Source organism: Phascolarctos cinereus, unplaced genomic scaffold (genome assembly GCF_003287225.1).
Source record: "Phascolarctos cinereus isolate Bilbo 61053 unplaced genomic scaffold, phaCin_HiC Scaffold_1;HRSCAF=81, whole genome shotgun sequence".
NCBI classification, from domain to species: domain Eukaryota; kingdom Metazoa; phylum Chordata; class Mammalia; order Diprotodontia; family Phascolarctidae; genus Phascolarctos; species Phascolarctos cinereus.
Genome location: NW_027555514.1, coordinates 140,836,828 through 140,853,745, shown reverse-complemented (window position 1 = coordinate 140,853,745; position 16,918 = coordinate 140,836,828). Strand labels below are relative to the sequence as shown.

Below are 16,918 nucleotides of genomic sequence, written 5' to 3'. Positions count from 1 at the left end.
GCAGTGTCAGGAGAGAAAAAGGGAGCATGCATGAGAGATGTTGTGAAAGTAAAATCAAAAGGACGTGGCAACTGGCTGGACTTCACGAATGAGAAAAAGTAAGGAGCTGAAAATGACACTCAGGTTATAAATCTGGTTGACCAGGAGCATAACAATACCTTTCACAACAAAAAGAAAGTTAGGAAGAGAAGAAAGCTTGGGAGGAATGACAGATAATGAGTTAAGTCTTAGACATGCTGAGTTCAAGATGTCCATCAGGCAGTTCAAAATGTGATTGAAGGTCAGGAGTTGGAGGTTAGGATTAAATAAGTAGATCTAAGACTCACCTGCAAAAAGATATTTGAAGGGGCAGCTAGATGGCGCAGTGGATAGAGCACTGGCCCTGGAGTCAGGAGGACCTGAGTTCAAATCCGATCTCAGAGCAAAGACTTGACACTTACTAGCTGTGTGACCCTGGGCAAGTCACTTAACCCCAACTGCCTTGCAAAAAAAAAAAGATACTTGAACCTATGGAGGCTGATGAGATTATCAAGTAAAACTGTACAGAGAGAAAATAAAAACAATACCTCGGGGGACACCCCGAGTTAGTAGGTCTGACCTGAATGAAGATCTAGCAAACAAAATTGAGAAGGAATAATGAGACAAGTAGAGAAGAACCTGGAGATGGCAGTGTCCTGAACACCTGAAAAAGAGAGAGAGATTGACTAACTGTCCAATGTTGCAGATAGGTCAAGAAGAATGAGGATAGAGAAATCTAATTGCTATTTGATTTGACAATTAAGAGATCATTGAAAACTTTGGAGAAAACAGATTCAGTTGCATGATGAGCCAGATTGCTGACTGTAAAGGAATGAGGAAGAGAATGAGAGGACAGAAAGTGGAAGTCCCTAGTGCAGATTTTTTTTAGGTAGGAAGGGAAGGCTATAAGACAATAACTGGTGGTAGTGCTCATATCAACAGAGAGGAAGTTTTTGTTGTTGTTGCTGTTGTTTTAAGAATGGAGGAGACATGGGCATATTTGTAGATAACAGGGAAGGAGCCGAAACAACTAAAATCTGTGAGAGAATGGGAATGATGAAGAGGGACAATCTGCTGGACAAGACAGTAAAAGTCAGAGGGGGGCATGTAGAAAGAATTACCTTGGCAAAGAGGACAGCGACCTCTTCGTGCGAAACAGGTAAAGGAGGAAAGAGTTGGAGATGTTCAAATAATGTGAGCTGAGGAGTTAAGACGAGAGTGAAAGGAAATGAAGTAAGGACACCCGTTACAGTCATCCAAATTCCCTGCTCCTAATGCTGCACTGCTGACCATTGTTGAAGTCACAAAATCAAGATGAATGCAAAGATTAGCAATCCATGGTATATAACCACAGTTGTTCACTCACTGCTACTGCATCATCCATCAATGTAGACATGAGTTCACCTATAAGCCAGGTAGTAGGAGAAATCAAGCAGCCTAGAAAACGGAAAGAACAAGGACAAAGCAGTAGAGAAAAGATAGCAGCAGAGATGCTGTAGGTGATAGCATTCTCTTGAGTGAATCAATGATTCCTTAGGATGATAATTCTAATATGTGAATTTATACTAAATGAAGCATATCTATATTCCAGCAAGAAAGAGAAGGCAATAAGTCTTCCTAAAATGACAGCATAGCCACTGAATGTAAAAATATGAAAAGGAAACTTTAATTAATCCACTAAATAATATAATCAAAAATATTCCAAAACTTAGCTGTTAGTAACATTCTTCATAAAGTAGACTATGCTATGATACTTTTAATTTAAATAATTATGTAAGTCAGTAGCCAAGAAGACTCAATTTAATCTTTTTTTCTACATATGTAACTTCAATATGTATTCTTCACAACTCAGAGACAGATTTAAGCTTTATTTTTAGAAGGTACATACTATAAATTTTAAAACATAGATTTGGGGAATTTTGGGCATTCATTTTTCATCTCTATCAGGAAAGTCAATGATTATTTTACTTCCCAAAGTTTAGTAAAATAGATAATTATGAAGTAACTGAGAAATGAACTATCTCTAAATCAACATGGACATTTGTAAGACATTTTTTGCTATGATATATTTGAATGTCAACCATTGTGAGCAAAAACTGACATAGCTAAGCACTGTATTCTGGCTACTTTTCTTCAACAACCAAAATGCATGACAAAATCATGGCATGTAATTTTAAACTGTAACCACTTTTGTTATACATGTTGAACATAGTGTTTTAAAGGAAAAAAATAGACTATTTTAGAGAAATTAGAATGAGAAACTTAAAACACTAGAATGTTCAGCTAAATAATTTTTCATTCTTTTTCAATTTGTAACCTGGAAAAAGGACAAATTTTCCTTCCTTCAATTTTCAAAAGAAATTGTCAATTTAGAATTCTACATGTACAAACCGGATCCAATCCAATTAATATTTATGAAGCATCTATGGCATGCCTGCTACTGTGCTAGGCACTGGGGATCCAATCTATAAAAAGAAAGCTAGTCCCTGCCTTCAACTACCTTAGTATCTAATGTGGAAGGCAACACAGAAAAGGAGGCAGGAAAGCTGGGGGGAAGGGATACCAGGAAAGATACCAGGAAGTATGGTACTCTACAGAGTTGAAACCAGACAGGACAGGAGATGCAAAATAGTGTGATATTTGAGTCCAGTTTCTACCCTCTAGAAAGGAAGGCATTGGGAGGAGTTTGGTACTCTGACCTTCAGCCCTCCCAACAGAGGGGATAGGATGCTGAAAGAGGTAGAGTGAATCAAAGTTTGAGTTAGCAACATGGTGGTGAGGTAAGTAATGAACTTATCCTGGAATGTGTGTCTCATTCTATGGAGTTGAAACAGGGCAAGGCAGGAGATGCAAATGAAGCTACTTTGCTCTTAAAAATTAAAGATTACTTCAACCATTCTGATGAACACAGATGATTTAAACAACTTCAATGAAAGTGCCAATTGTACTTAATTCCAAAATACAAATACACTTGTAAAATACAAATGCAGTTTTTCTTGTCAATAGCCACTAATAGCCTGGGAAAAAAGGCAGAATCTATGGGAAAACAGCAGGGGATAATTCAAAAACACACTAAATTATTTTTCCTTTCTGAGGTTATCTGCCTAGGATGACAAATATAAAGATTTTTTTTTAATATACGAAAGTTGCACTTATAAAAATACATAAAATGGAGGCCTGTTATTTACGTTCTCAAAGGCTTCTAAGGCTCCTTTACATTGTGGTCATTCCTAGTATATTATAAATATTGGTTTACAGATGATTAACTCTTTATCAGAGACTAGAAAGAAAGGAAACAGAAATAAATATGGCAATAATAATTTACATTTGCATAGGAATTCAAAGTTTACAAAATACTTTTTCTCATTACACACTTGTCAGGTCACAGCATAAGTATTACCCTAATTTTGCGAATGAGGAAGTCACAGACACAGTTAGGAGGGACCTCAAAGGTCAGTTTAATCCTACTCCTTAATTTTACAGAAAAGGAAACTGAGGCCAGAGTGGTTCAGTGACTTACATAACATCAAACAGGTAAGTGACAGAGCTGGCACTAGCTCCAACCCTAGGGCTCTCTTCCCCTGCACCATGCTTTCTCTCCTCACTGACCAGCTGTAAGTGAAGTCAGCTGCTGCAAACATAGGAATGGAAAAGAGAAACTGCTACATTTTAAAACAAGCCATGGGAATATCCACTTTGCTACAATTCTGATCTACTACATCTTCTTTCACTACAGCAGCCTCACAGCTGGAACATGCCACAGTTAGCATTCTTGGTAATAACAATCATCGTCCTTGTAACAAGCCACCTAAAGTTCAGGAATGGGGCTGTGGCTAAGGCTCAGGGCCAGACCATCATCATCACATAAAGTGCTGTCTCCAGGTCACTGTTCTGTTCCCAAATGTGCAGTAACTGTTTAGTGTATATGATAAAATGCAATGCTTCTTCCATGAGATGAGTAGATATGAAGTGAAACTAATTAATGCAAAAAGCTCAGGAAAAAATTATATTCATATGAATAGGGCTGGGAGAGAGAAAGATTACAAAGTCATTGTACTGTACAAAATTAAATGATTTTCTGTATTTTGTCCAGATAGATGCTAGTATTCATTAAGTACCATCCCCCCTCTTCGGAGAAACTTTAAAAAAAAATCATAAATCTGAGAGATGGAGGGGAACTTGAAGACTGTCTTGTCCAACCCCATCATTTTCCACATGGGGGTACTGAGGCTCAGAAAGCTTATGTGACTTAAAATGATCTCTATGTAAGTTCGAGAAGAGAGAAAGAAAGAAAACTATCTCTTGAAGCTACTTTCAAACTTATGTAATCAATTTGTCTCTAGGAAGCAGGTTCTCTGTACCCAGCACATGAATATTCCAGTCTGAAATAAAGTGGTAGAGGATCCAGTTATTTCAATCCTATACATATATCTAGGCTAGTAGGCAAGACTATTCAAAATATAAGGGATTGTTGCCTAAGCAAAGATCTCATCAACCCTATCACCTAAAAAAGAAGTAGGAAAATGTGTTACTTTCGGCGTAGGTGAATGTTTCTGACCCACCGTTTAAAGGAGACGAGCTTTGAGTAATCATTGGCCAGCAGCAGAGATAGACTTCCATTCAAGACAAAAATGAGATTTTTCTTATTTGGAAGGGACTTGGGGGTCATCTGGTACAACCCTTTCATTTTACATTCAAAGATACTTAGTCCCAAAGTTTTCTTTCCAGTACCCTTTTATGACCTTTTGAGAGACAGCTACATAGTATGAACTTGTGACTACAGAACAGAATCTGGCCTTATTAATGCCATATTCTACTGAAGTATGCTAATTAGCCACAGACGGAGATTTTAGGAAGCCTTAGGCCTTAACTTTTGAGTGAAAATTCACTTGTAGGTGAATATGCTTCTTCAGAGATTCAAACAAACAATCTGAGCAAGTCATATATAGAATCCCACTCCTATTTCAATCAAAGATTCTCAGGAAAAATAAGGAAGGATGGAAGGCTGATGTGTCAATATCCACCAACTCATCATAACAATTTATTTCAGAGGTGGCATCCAGAGAGGGATGTTGCTACCAACAGATCTTGGACTTTGTCTTTTCAAGGCTCTAAACCAAAGAAAAATAAATGCTAGCTTTTGGAGGCTAAAAAAATGTTAAGAAAGTATTTTTGTATCATTTTAAAATTTTGTGTCAAAAAAAAAGAAAGAAAGAAAAATCTGTGACTCAGAGGAAGCTGAGGAGTTCACCAGCACATAGAGCTGTTGGTCTGCACATTCTGCCAGTGCAACCAGATTTCTACACAAATATCCTAAATCCACATCATTAAGGAAAGGATCTTGACTTTGTCAAGATCAAACCTTTCAAGTACAACCCCATGTTATGCTGCATTTTAACTGTTTCCAGGAGTAAACAGGCCAAAGCCCTGGTCTGTGCTCCTAGTAATGGGTCACAACTTCCAGACCTGCATTCAGGTACATACAAGATACCTGGCAAAACAAGGTGACTGGACTAGGTATGCTTTAGGGTACCTTCTAGTGCTAACATGTTATTATTCTGTGGCATACATCCTTGATTATTTCAGATTACTCAAATTTAGTGTTATACTTGTATGAAGAAACAAGTGTCAGATGTTCATGCCATAACCAATTCTCTATTTTGAGAGCTGACTGACTTGTACTGAATAGTGAGAAAAGTGGCCAGAAAATGAACTGAAGATTGAGAAAACTGACCATTCAATCTCATCTGGGCTTAAAAACATTACATGAAGATACTGTCTTGGACACCAGAAAATTAGAAATTATTTTTTCATCATCAAATGAATACATTAAAATTATTTTTACATAGAATGTTTACTTTTCCTCAAAACATATTTACATTTCTATTATAAGAAAATCACTTCTTTATTAAACAGGTTGATTTATAGGCCAACATGTTTTTTAATGAAACAAAAAGCATTTAAGTGCTTATTATGGGAGGGGCACTACACTGAATGCCAGGAATACAAAGAATGGTAAAAATCGATCCCTGGCCTCAAAGAGCTCACATTCTAATGGAGAAGACAACATGGAAATAACTAAGGTACATTCAAAACATATACAGAGTAAACTGGAAGTCATCTCTGAGGGAAAGGCACTAGCAGTGGGGTGGGATGAGGGGGAGGGGGAGGAATGGATAAGGCCCCATGAAGAACATAGGATTTCAGCTAAGTCTTGAAAGAAGTCAGGGAAACTAAGAGGCAGAGGTAAGGAGCAAGGATGGTAAAGTTAGTCACATGTAAAGAAAGTAAATGAGATAAAGTCACTATAGGTCATACCTACACTACAGGAAAATCTCTTCAGCAGTTGAATGAAGGGTGGATTGGTAGAAGGAGCAATCTGAGGCAGGAAGACTAATTAGAAGGTTATTTCAATACTCCAGATGCAAGGTAATAAGGACCTGCACTAGGGTGGTGGCTGTGTGAGTAAAGAGAAGAAGATGTGAATGAGAGATGTTGTAAAGGCAGAAAGGACAAAAATATGGCAAACAGATCAGAAATGTGAGGTGAGGTGAGAGTGAAGAGCTGAGGATGACATCAAAGTTGTGAGCCTGGGGAACTGGGATGATGAAGGTGCTCTCAAGAGCAACAGGGAAGTTAGAAAGTAAAAGAAATACCTTTTGGAGAGTGTTGAATTTAAGATGCCTAAAAGACATCCAGTTCAAGATGTCCAAAAGGCAGTTGGTGATGTATGACTACTGCTCAGGAAAGTGACTAGGGCATCGATATCTGAGAATCATCTATATAGAAATGATCAATGAAACATCAAATCTCTTTGGGGCAATAATTCCATAAATTTATCCTTGTCAAAATACAGTGTTGCCTCTTGATTAGAAATAAAATGGGCTGGGGCAGAGCCAAGATGGTAAAGAAAAGGCAGAGACTCACCTGAGCTCTCCCCAAAACCCCTCTGAACAAATTTAAGTAACGCCTCAAAATAAATTCTGGAGCAACAGAATCCACAATAGGACAGGGTGAAACAATTTTCTAGCCCAAGACAATTGAGAAAGTCAGCAGAAAATGTCTGCTGCACCAGGGTGAGAGTTGAGTGCAGTCCAGGGAGGGGAGAGAACATAAAGAACTCAAAAATGTTTAAAAAGAAAACAAAAGTTTAAACACAAACGTTGAAAACTGCTTTTACATGTAATTGGGGAAAAAAGAAAATATTACATTTAAGAAATAAAACAGACTTGTGTTTTGCTTCAAACTGTACATATTTTTTATCTCTTTCATTTCCACATTTTTATACATACAGTAAAATCATGGTAATGGAAGTCAAAAGTATAGCATTATTGAGTAAATCCAAAAATGAATCAAAATGCTTCAGAAAGCATGCTCCACCAAGAATAAATGAAGATACAAAGTTTAATGATGGTTCATCATGATGATCAGTTCAACAACCAGAAAAAAAGAAAAAGAAAAATTCTTCATGATTGCTGATAGCTATTAAAAGTCACACATCACAAAATGCCAACATTCCAAAAGGGCAAAAAAATCTAAGGAGAAAAGAAAAAAGGTAGAGAAAAGAGAAATGGCACATGGGGTAGGAACTCTAGATTAGTTGTCAAAAAAGTAACCTAAAGTCCTAGCTCTAGGCTCTCTCTGAGGTCCCAGCCAGCTCTTTGAATATCAATCTATGATTTCATCTTTTGCTAGTTCCACTTCTGGGACTAGTTAGTTGTAAGACCTTAAATAGGTCATTTAACTTTTCAGAATGTCAGTTGTCTCATCTATAAAATGAGGGGTTTAGACAAGATAATCTTGAAGGTCATTTTCATCTCTAACATACTAAGATTTTATGTATGACTTGAAAAGGGCAAGAATGAGGCGATTTTGATGGATAGGTACAATAAGGACTCACATGTCTAATATGACATCCAGACACAGAAGGGAGTTTCTATTTACATGTGCACACTGTTTCCCCCAACACAAAAGAAGCTTCTTAAGGGCAAGGACTGTCTGGTTTTTACCTCTATCCCTAGTGCTTAGGTCAGTACCTGGCACAAAGTAAGCACTTAAATGCTTACTGAATTAATCATCAAATTTTCCAGAGGCATAAAATCAAATACAGCTACTGAGAACTAATAGTACCCTAATTCAGCTAAATTACACTACAAACTCACATTTTATATTAGCTGTTTTCAATGAAAAGATCAGATAACCTATGGCTGAAAAGAAAAAAAAAAGAATGGAGATAACAGAAGCGCTCCCAGAAGGATAATTTTTTTTAAATGACATAAGCAAACCATGACAGTAGCAAACAGAGCTATATATTTTTTTCTGGGAAAAAAAAAAGTAGACCATGACCTGCTGTTTGTTTTTTAAAACAATAATGTCAACACTGGTCAGTCTTGCTGATGCTTGAAAAAGTCTTCCACAGCATGGACAAATTAACAAAGTGTCTTGGATTTTAAGAAAAGTGAGGAATAATTGTTTCAGTGTGGCAAATGCTAAAAAACAAGTTCTAGGTAATTAGAAAATTCAGTCATACTAGACTATTCAAAGGTCCCAAAGTATGAGCTAACATGAATATAAAATAAAAATTTTGTGACAGATTGCATCATAATTTGGTATGTCAAAAGACTATTGCAGAACAAAATGGCTACCTGAAGAGAGTGTGGCTTCACTATACAACTAATAAGCGAACCCTAAGGAAGTAGTTAGTTAATATCTTGCAACAGTTTTCCTATCTCCTTGCCCATCAATCTACAAATCAGGATATTAGTCAGAACACGAAATGTTAATACTGAAGAGATTTCAATACTTAACCTTCAATCTCATTCTAATAATTAAGAGTGCAATTTTGATTTTTACATCTGAAATTCTGTTAATTGTCAAAATTTAAGAGCACTTGAAGAAGAGTGGGGGTTGGTATTATATTTGTAGAAATGTTTTCTGATGGTGTCAAAGAATTTTTTTTTTTTGGAGAGGCAATTGGGGTTAAGTGACTTGCCCCGAGTCACACAGCTAGTGAGTGTTCTGTGTCTGAGGCCGGTTTCGAACTCAGGTTCCAGGGCCAGTGCTTTATCCACTGTGCCACCTAGCTGCCCCCCTGTCAAAGAATTTAAAGGCTTTGGAGCAAACCTTACAAAAATTCACTAGCAAAACTTCTTAAAATGGTGAGGGATACTCATTCCTCATAGTTAAAGCATATTACATGTAAGATAAAAGAATAGGTTGACCACATTCTTCCTGGTTATTTACTTGAAGTTGATAATCAAAAGAGAACTGAAACAAGTTCCCTCTGTGTTTATATCCTTGAAGGAATCTTGCATAAATCTGACATCATGGCAGACACCATGTTGAAGGAGAGTCTTTAAAGCAGCCATTTTCTGTATAAAATAACGTATTCTTTATAATCAACAAATAATAAACACTGTGGAACCTTGAATTCTCGGAACCTTGAATTCTCTAATCCTTTCAATTAAATGTGTGAGAGTGAAGAGGTAGTGTGACACAGAATTTCAGAAGACTTCCCTGTTATCTTCTCATGCCTTCATCAAAGATGCCCTTAACTTAAACATTTTGTACAGTTAAGAAGGTAGTGTCTTCAGTAATTGATATGTTCCAGGCCTTTACCTAGCTATATCTTTCATTCACATTTGATTTTACTTTTTCAGGTTCAATTACTGCCTAAAAACAATGTTTATAATTGGACTTTTATGGTGCTATGTCTCAAAATCCAACTCCTATTAAAAAATCTTCCTTACCCCAAGACCCTGCTATGTTTCTCCTTCCTAATTTTTTTTCTTGTATTTTGTGCATGTCACATGATTAGAACGGAAAAAGCATAGTTAAGGGAATGCAGGAAAGTTGTAGGATATAGGCTCTCTTTTTTTCCCCTTAACCTGCCACCTCTGAAAGGAGACTAGCTAAAGGTTTTCACTCAGTAAAAAGGATTCACCAGATGGGTCTTTAAAATTGTTCAGTTCCACTAAGGCTTTTAAAAGTATTCAACTTACAAATATTTGATTTACCTATAATTTAAACCTTGGAAAAATAAGATATCTATTCACAGAAATCCATACTATACACACACCCACATACATGTCTTAAGTGATAATGAGTCTATAACAATGCAACTTAGTTACTTTAGGACTATCTATTCTTAAAAAGAGAAAAAAAAAGGCTTTACCTGCAAGTGTAGTTCTTTATCCAATTGACTTATTCCTTGTGCAAGTTTTGCTAGCTGTTCAGCTATTACAGCTTGGTGAATAGATTGAGAAGTATAGGTCTTTACATCAAAGTCTTCACTTAAAAAGTCAAAATAACATTCTGGAGGGAAAATGAAAAAGCTCATTCATTAAAAATACAAAAATAATAAAATTATTACTTTGTTACTAAACCTTCAGTAAGGAAGTTCTTGATTGTAAGACAATTACTATACAGACATTAATCTTTCAAAAATGGGAGGGGGAGTCTTTCCATGCCTATGAAAAAAAAATAAGGACTATATTTAGGGTCCCAGTATTTTATACACGAACACATGAGTAATAAAGTGAACTTGAAATTTTAACAAATGGAAGCAAATATTAGTTGTCATCCACCAAGACTGAGCAAGATGGGGCTCATGACAGTAATATGATTAAGGTAAGAAAAAATGAGTTTCTACCATATATGTCCAATTGAAAAGATGGAAAATAGAAGTGATATTTTCATTGTGAGAAACAGAATAAATTTCTAAGACAGCTGGAAAAATGGCTGATAAATTCCTGACACAAATTATAAAAGCAAGTTGATTGTACCTTCTCTAATGACTCATTGGTCCTGGAGGAGAGGTAACCATAATCTTTGCTCCCTACTGCCACTTCCTAACCTTCCCTCTGCCACCATCTCTCAGCAATTCCTCCTCCTTTGACTTGCCAGGCACATGCCATACCTCCTGGCTCTCTCTCTCAGGGTACCTTGCTGCTTCAGCTAGGCTGGCTTACTTTCTGTGCAGGTGGCAACTTGTTGGTAGATAGTGGGATGACTGATCCCCGCTGCACAGGAGTTAATTCTCAGGATGATGACTATGAGGACTGGGCTGAAGCAGAAGCAGGGTTATGAGGGCACTGTTACTCCCAGGGCTCATAAGCTCATCTAACCATTGGTTGTGACTGATCAGCAGATGCTGTTGATGGTTATGAGGAAGTGGGCCTTTTCTCCCCAATTATCCCTTGTGAGTTGCAAGAGCTGGGCTGGAAATAGGTTTGGGGAACATTGCCGCTCTCAAAATTCTTGGCTTCAGGGCCTTGGGCTGTTTTCACCTGTTTCTGAAGGGAGACAGTGGTCAGTGTGCTTGTGGTGGTGATTTAACTTGCCTGGTATATGCTTGCTGCCTCCTGTCTTTCTCTTGCAGTGCCTTACTGCTGGCCTTGAATGCTCAAGAACAACTGATTAAACTATAGAATTCAGGAATGAAAGTCATATAAAAAAGGCTGAAAAGACAGGTTGACTCCAGGTTATGAAAGCCTTTATAAGTCAAATAGAGGAATTTATATTTTGTCCTAGAGGCACTAGGGAGCCTCTGGAATTTATTGACAAGGGAATGATATGGATAGATGCCACTTTGGCAGCAGTGGAAAGGATGGGAACCTTGTGGGGGGCATAATTATTCTACCTTAAAGTTTGTGAGAGAATTAGAAAACTGGAAACAGTCTGGAAACAAAAATCCAACATTCTGGAGAGTATATTTAAAAGAATTTAAGAGAATGACAGGATCACAGAGATTAAAATTTTATAAGTAAAGTCAGTCCAGAAGGAATAGGAAGTTTTAAGAATGATTCTGAAGATATAAAGAGAAAGAACTGAAAGGCTGTCAGAAGAAATTCATGCAGATTCTGTCCCTCCCTCCCACTCCTCCCCCACTCAATGAGAAAGTAAGCAAAATGATATCAATTTTACATATGAAATCATGCAAAACATATTTCCTATTAGCCATATTACAAAAAAGCAAGAAAAATAAAGAAAAAAAGTACACTTCAATTTTCACTCAGAGTTTATCAGTTCTCGCTCTGGAGGTAGATAGCATTTTCTCATCCTGAGTCCTCTCAGATCACTGTACTGATCAGAGTAGCCATGTCGTTCATAGTTGATCATCATTAAAACGCTGCTCTTACTACAAACAATGATCTCCCAGTTCTTACTTCATTTTGCATCAGTTCATATAGGCTTTGCCATGTTTTTTCCCCTAAAACCATCCCCTCTTGTCATTTCTTACAGCACAACAGTATTCCATCACAATCATATGCCACTATTTTGGCCATTCCCCAACTGATGAGCATTCCCTCAATTTCCAATTCTCTGCCATCATAAAAAGAGCTGATACATATACATTTTTTAAAAATAGGTTCTTTTCTTTTATCTTTTTGGGGTACAGACTTGGTAGTGCTATTGATAGGTCAAAGGATACACACAGTTTTATAGACTTGGGGCACAGTTCCAAATTGTTCTCCAGAGAGACTGGACCAGTTCATGACTCCACCAACAGCTTATTGGTGTACCTATCTTTTCTCATCCCCTCCAGCATTTGTCATTTCTGATGCATGTGACATGCTATCTCAGAGTTGTTTTAATTTGCATTTTTTTAATCAATAGCGGCCAATTCTGATAAAAGGTTCAAGCACTGCTGACCACCATCCATTATTCCCTCCACCATAAAAATTCTTCTTTGCACACCTCTTTTATGTGAGAAAATTTTCCCCATTCTACCTCTCCTTTCCTCCTTCTCCCAGTGTATCCCTTTTTTACTCCTTCAATTTTTTCTAAGAGATCATCCCAATATAATCTACTTACACCCATTCCCTCTGTCTACATGTTGTGGTTATTTAGTTGTTTTTCAGTCATGTCCAACTCCTCATGACTCAATTTGAGGTTTTCTTGGTGAAGATACTAGAGTGGTTTGCCATTTCCTTCTCCTGCTCATTTTGCAGATGAGGAAATTGAGGCAAACAAGGTAAAGTGGCTTGCCTAGGGTCACACAGCTAGAAAATATCTGAGGCCAGATTTGAACTCAGGAAGACAAGTCATCACGACTCCAGGCCCAGAGCTCCATCCATTCACTACACCACCCAGCTGCCTGTCTATGTAGATTCCTTCTAAATGCCCTATTGATAATGTTAAAGTTCTTGGGAGTTACATGTATCATCTTCCCATACAGGTATGTAAACAGTTTAACTTTATTGAGTCCCTTATGATTACTCTTTCACATTTACCTTTTTATGCTTCTCTGGAGTCTTCTGTCTAAATGTCAAATTTTCTATTCTGCTCTCTGGTCTTTTCATCAGGAATGCTTGAAAGTCTTCTACTTCAGTAAATACCCATTTTTCCCCTCAACGTTTATACTCAGTTTGCTGGGTAATTCTTAGTTGCAATCCTAGCTCCTTTGCCTTCCAAAATATCATATTTCAAGCCCGCCACTCCTTCAGTTTGGAAGCTGATAAGTCCTGTGTGATTCTCAGTGTAGCTCCACAAAATGTGAATTGTTTCTTTTCTGGCTGCTTGTAACATTTCCTTCCTTCAGCTGGGACCTCTGGAACTTGGCTATAATATTCCTGGCAGTTATCATTTTGGGATCTCTTTCAGGAGATGATTGATGGATTCTTTCAATTTCTAAGATATTGGGGCAGTTTTCCTTGATAATTTCTTGAAATATGATATGCAGGCTCTTCTTTTGTTCATGACTTTCAGGTAGTCCAATAATTTTAAATTTTCTCTCCGCGATCTGTTTTCCAATTCAGTTGTTTTTTCCAATGAGATATTTCACATTTTCTTTTTTTTTCATTCTTTTGACTTTATTTTATTGTTTCTTGATGTCTCATGGAGTCATTAGCTTCCACATGCCCAATTCTCATTTTTAAGGTATTATTTTCTTCAGTGAGTTTTTGCACCCCTTTTTTCATTTGGCAAACTCTGCTTTTTAAGGAGCTCTTTTCTTCAGTAAATTTTTGTACCTCCTTTTCCATTTGGCCTATTCTGCTTTTCAAGGAGTTCTTGTCTTCAGTGAATTTTTGTGCTTCTTTTACCATTAAGCCATCTACTTTTTAAATTATTATTTTCTTTAATACTTTTTTGTGCCTCTTTTACTAAGATGTTAATTCTCTTACCATAATTTTCTTGCATCATTCTCATTTATTTTCCCAATTATTCCTTTACCACTTGTCTCTTTTCTTTAACTCTTTCACAAATTCTTGTTGACCTTTGGTACAATTAGCATTTTTATTTGAGGCTTTTGTTGTAGGAGTTTTTACATTGTTTTCTTCTGAGTTTATATCTTGGTCTTCCCTGCCACCATAGTAGCTTTTTATGGTCAAGTTCTTTTTGGTTGTTTGCTCATTTTTCTAGCCCATTTCTTGACTTTGAACTTTATGTTAAAGTTGGACTCTATTCACCCTGGGGGTAGGGAGGCACCGTTCCAAGCTTTAGGCTTTTTCATGCTACTGTTTTCTGGGGGTCTACACGTTTTCAGTGCTTCCAAGGTGGTGTGATCTGAGAAGCAGTGTTGTCACTGCTCTGCTGGTCTACACTCTGGTGTTTACCCAGGAAAGGCCCCTGCTCCTCTGCAACAGCAAGTACTAGCATTCCTCTTGTCTCTAGAACTGTGACCAGGTCCCATGCTTTTATGTGGCTGCAAGCTCTAGTTCTCTTCAATGTATATATACTCTTTCCAGTCTCAGAAGTTGCATTTCTCCTTACCAGCAACATCCCATCTACTTATGTTTATCCCATCCCCTCTCAACTTCTCTGAGAGCTTGTCCATCACCTCCTTATCTACTGGTTCCTTTCTTGATAAATACAAAAACACTTAGAGCTCCCCAATCCTTACCAAACAACAACAACAACAACAACAAAAATCTTTACTTGACCCTACCATACATCCTTTTTCCTTTCTCCCTTTTACAAAACCCAGGGGAAAAACAAAACAAAAACAAAAACTGTGGCCTCTATCTTCTTACCTACTGTTCTCATTTCAAACTCTTGCAATCCAGCTTCCAACTCCACCACATGATAGAAACTACTCTCTCTACAAGGTTACCAATGATCAATTAATTGCTAAAGCCAATAGCCTTTTCACATCCTTCATGCTTCTTGACCTCTCTGTAGCATTAAACACTGTTGTCTATTCCCTCCTCCTGGGATTATTTTCTCATCCCTAGGTTTTGTGATAATGTTTTTCTCTGATTTTATTATAATCTCTTCAACTGATCCTTCTCAGTCTCTTTTACTGTATCATCATTGATATCCCATATATTCTGGGTCAGCGTTCCTCAGAGCTCTATCTTGGAACTTCTCTTCTCTCCATATTCTCTTGAGACTCTCATCAACTCCCTTCTCTATATCAAAATAACATCTCTATACAAAAGAATCCTCAAACTACAGATCTAGTGCTCATCTCTCTCCTGAGATCTAGATCTACAACTCCAACTGCCTGCTGAGCATCTCAAACTCTTCATGTACAAAAGAGAACTCATTATCTTTCACCTTAAAATTACCCCTCCTCCTAACTCTCCCATTTCCATTGCGGGCTCCACCATAAGAAACCCAGATTCACAACCTAGGAATGATCCTTGACTCCCCACTCTCTCCCAGCACATATCAAATCACAGGTCAAGTCTTGTTGATTTTATTTCCATCCAATGGATCTCTTGTATCCATTCCCTAATTATCACTCTAACTATCAGAACCCTAGTTTTCAGCCTGTATTGCCTTTCACCCTAGATTATTGCAATAGCCTCTTACCCAGTCTTCCAGAATTCAGCTATCTTTTGCAATTCATACTGCACACAGTTGCCAAAGTATCATTCCTAATGCTGACTTGAACAGAATGTCAGTCCCTTGTTCGAGAAGCTTCCACATTTTTTTAATGTCTCTAAGATAAAATACAAATTCCTTTCTTTGGCATTTAATGCCCTTTACAAACTGGCTCCAACCTATCTTTCAAGGCTAACCGAACCTTAGTCTGCCTCAAGAAGCACACTCTATGTCCTGGTCATACTGACTTACTTGCTATTCCCCCCACCTAACATTTCATCTCTCACCTCTGTGCCTGACTGTGCATAGCCAGACCCCTTGCTCTCACTCTCACCTCCATTTCTTGGAACTCCCTTCACCCTTTAAGGCTCAATACAAGTATCACCTCCTACAAGTGACTTTTCCTGATTCCCAGAGTTGTTAGTGTACCTTCCCCACAACTAAACACACACACACACACACACACACACACACACACACACACACAGAGAGAGAGAGAGAGAGAGAGAGAGAGAGAGAGAGAGAGAGAAAAGAGAGAGTTTGCATTTATTTAATTAACAACCCTTCCTCTGGACACTCTGTTTCAATCAATGCAGCCTAACATAACATTACCTACTTTGGAGGCTATAACATATTGTGGTGAGATTGCAGTTCACTAAGAAGAGCCCTAGTTATTAAGAATATTTTACATCAAGCTACGATGACCCAATCCTATGGTTATATAGCTGATCTTTAAAAATCCAAATATGGTGCTTCATGGTCACTCCATAATCAATTAAGTGACTACTGTGTGTGCTGGACAACATACCAAGGATACTAGAATATGAGTAAACTTAGACTGTCTTGGAAAAGAGTTTACCATCTAATGGGGGAAAGATGTACAGAGATAAATGGTAAGCAGAAGCACAAAATTTGTGCAAAGAATAGTTCTAGGAAAAGTGGTATGACATCGGTTTTTACTTGTGGGGGAGAAGAAAGTTAGAAAGGGCCTTATGACACTTGATTTAGAGGTAGCATGGGTTGGACCCTAGGGAAGGGACAAAAGGAGTCCATTCTAACAAAAGCAGAATAATATAGCATGGAATTTGGTTGAATGGGGCTCGGTTTGGCTAAAATTCTGAGTATGTCA

General features: G+C 37.6%; 1 protein-coding gene across 1 annotated transcript in view; it reads right to left on the bottom strand.

The window, feature by feature from the left end:
• Positions 1-16,918, bottom strand: part of COG5 (component of oligomeric golgi complex 5) — a 353,574-nt gene that overhangs the window by 331,841 nt on the left and 4,815 nt on the right. The window contains exon 2 of the mRNA XM_020984583.2: positions 10,193-10,332. Coding sequence (XP_020840242.1) covers positions 10,193-10,332 — 140 coding nt within the window. The remainder of the gene's footprint in view (positions 1-10,192; positions 10,333-16,918) is intronic.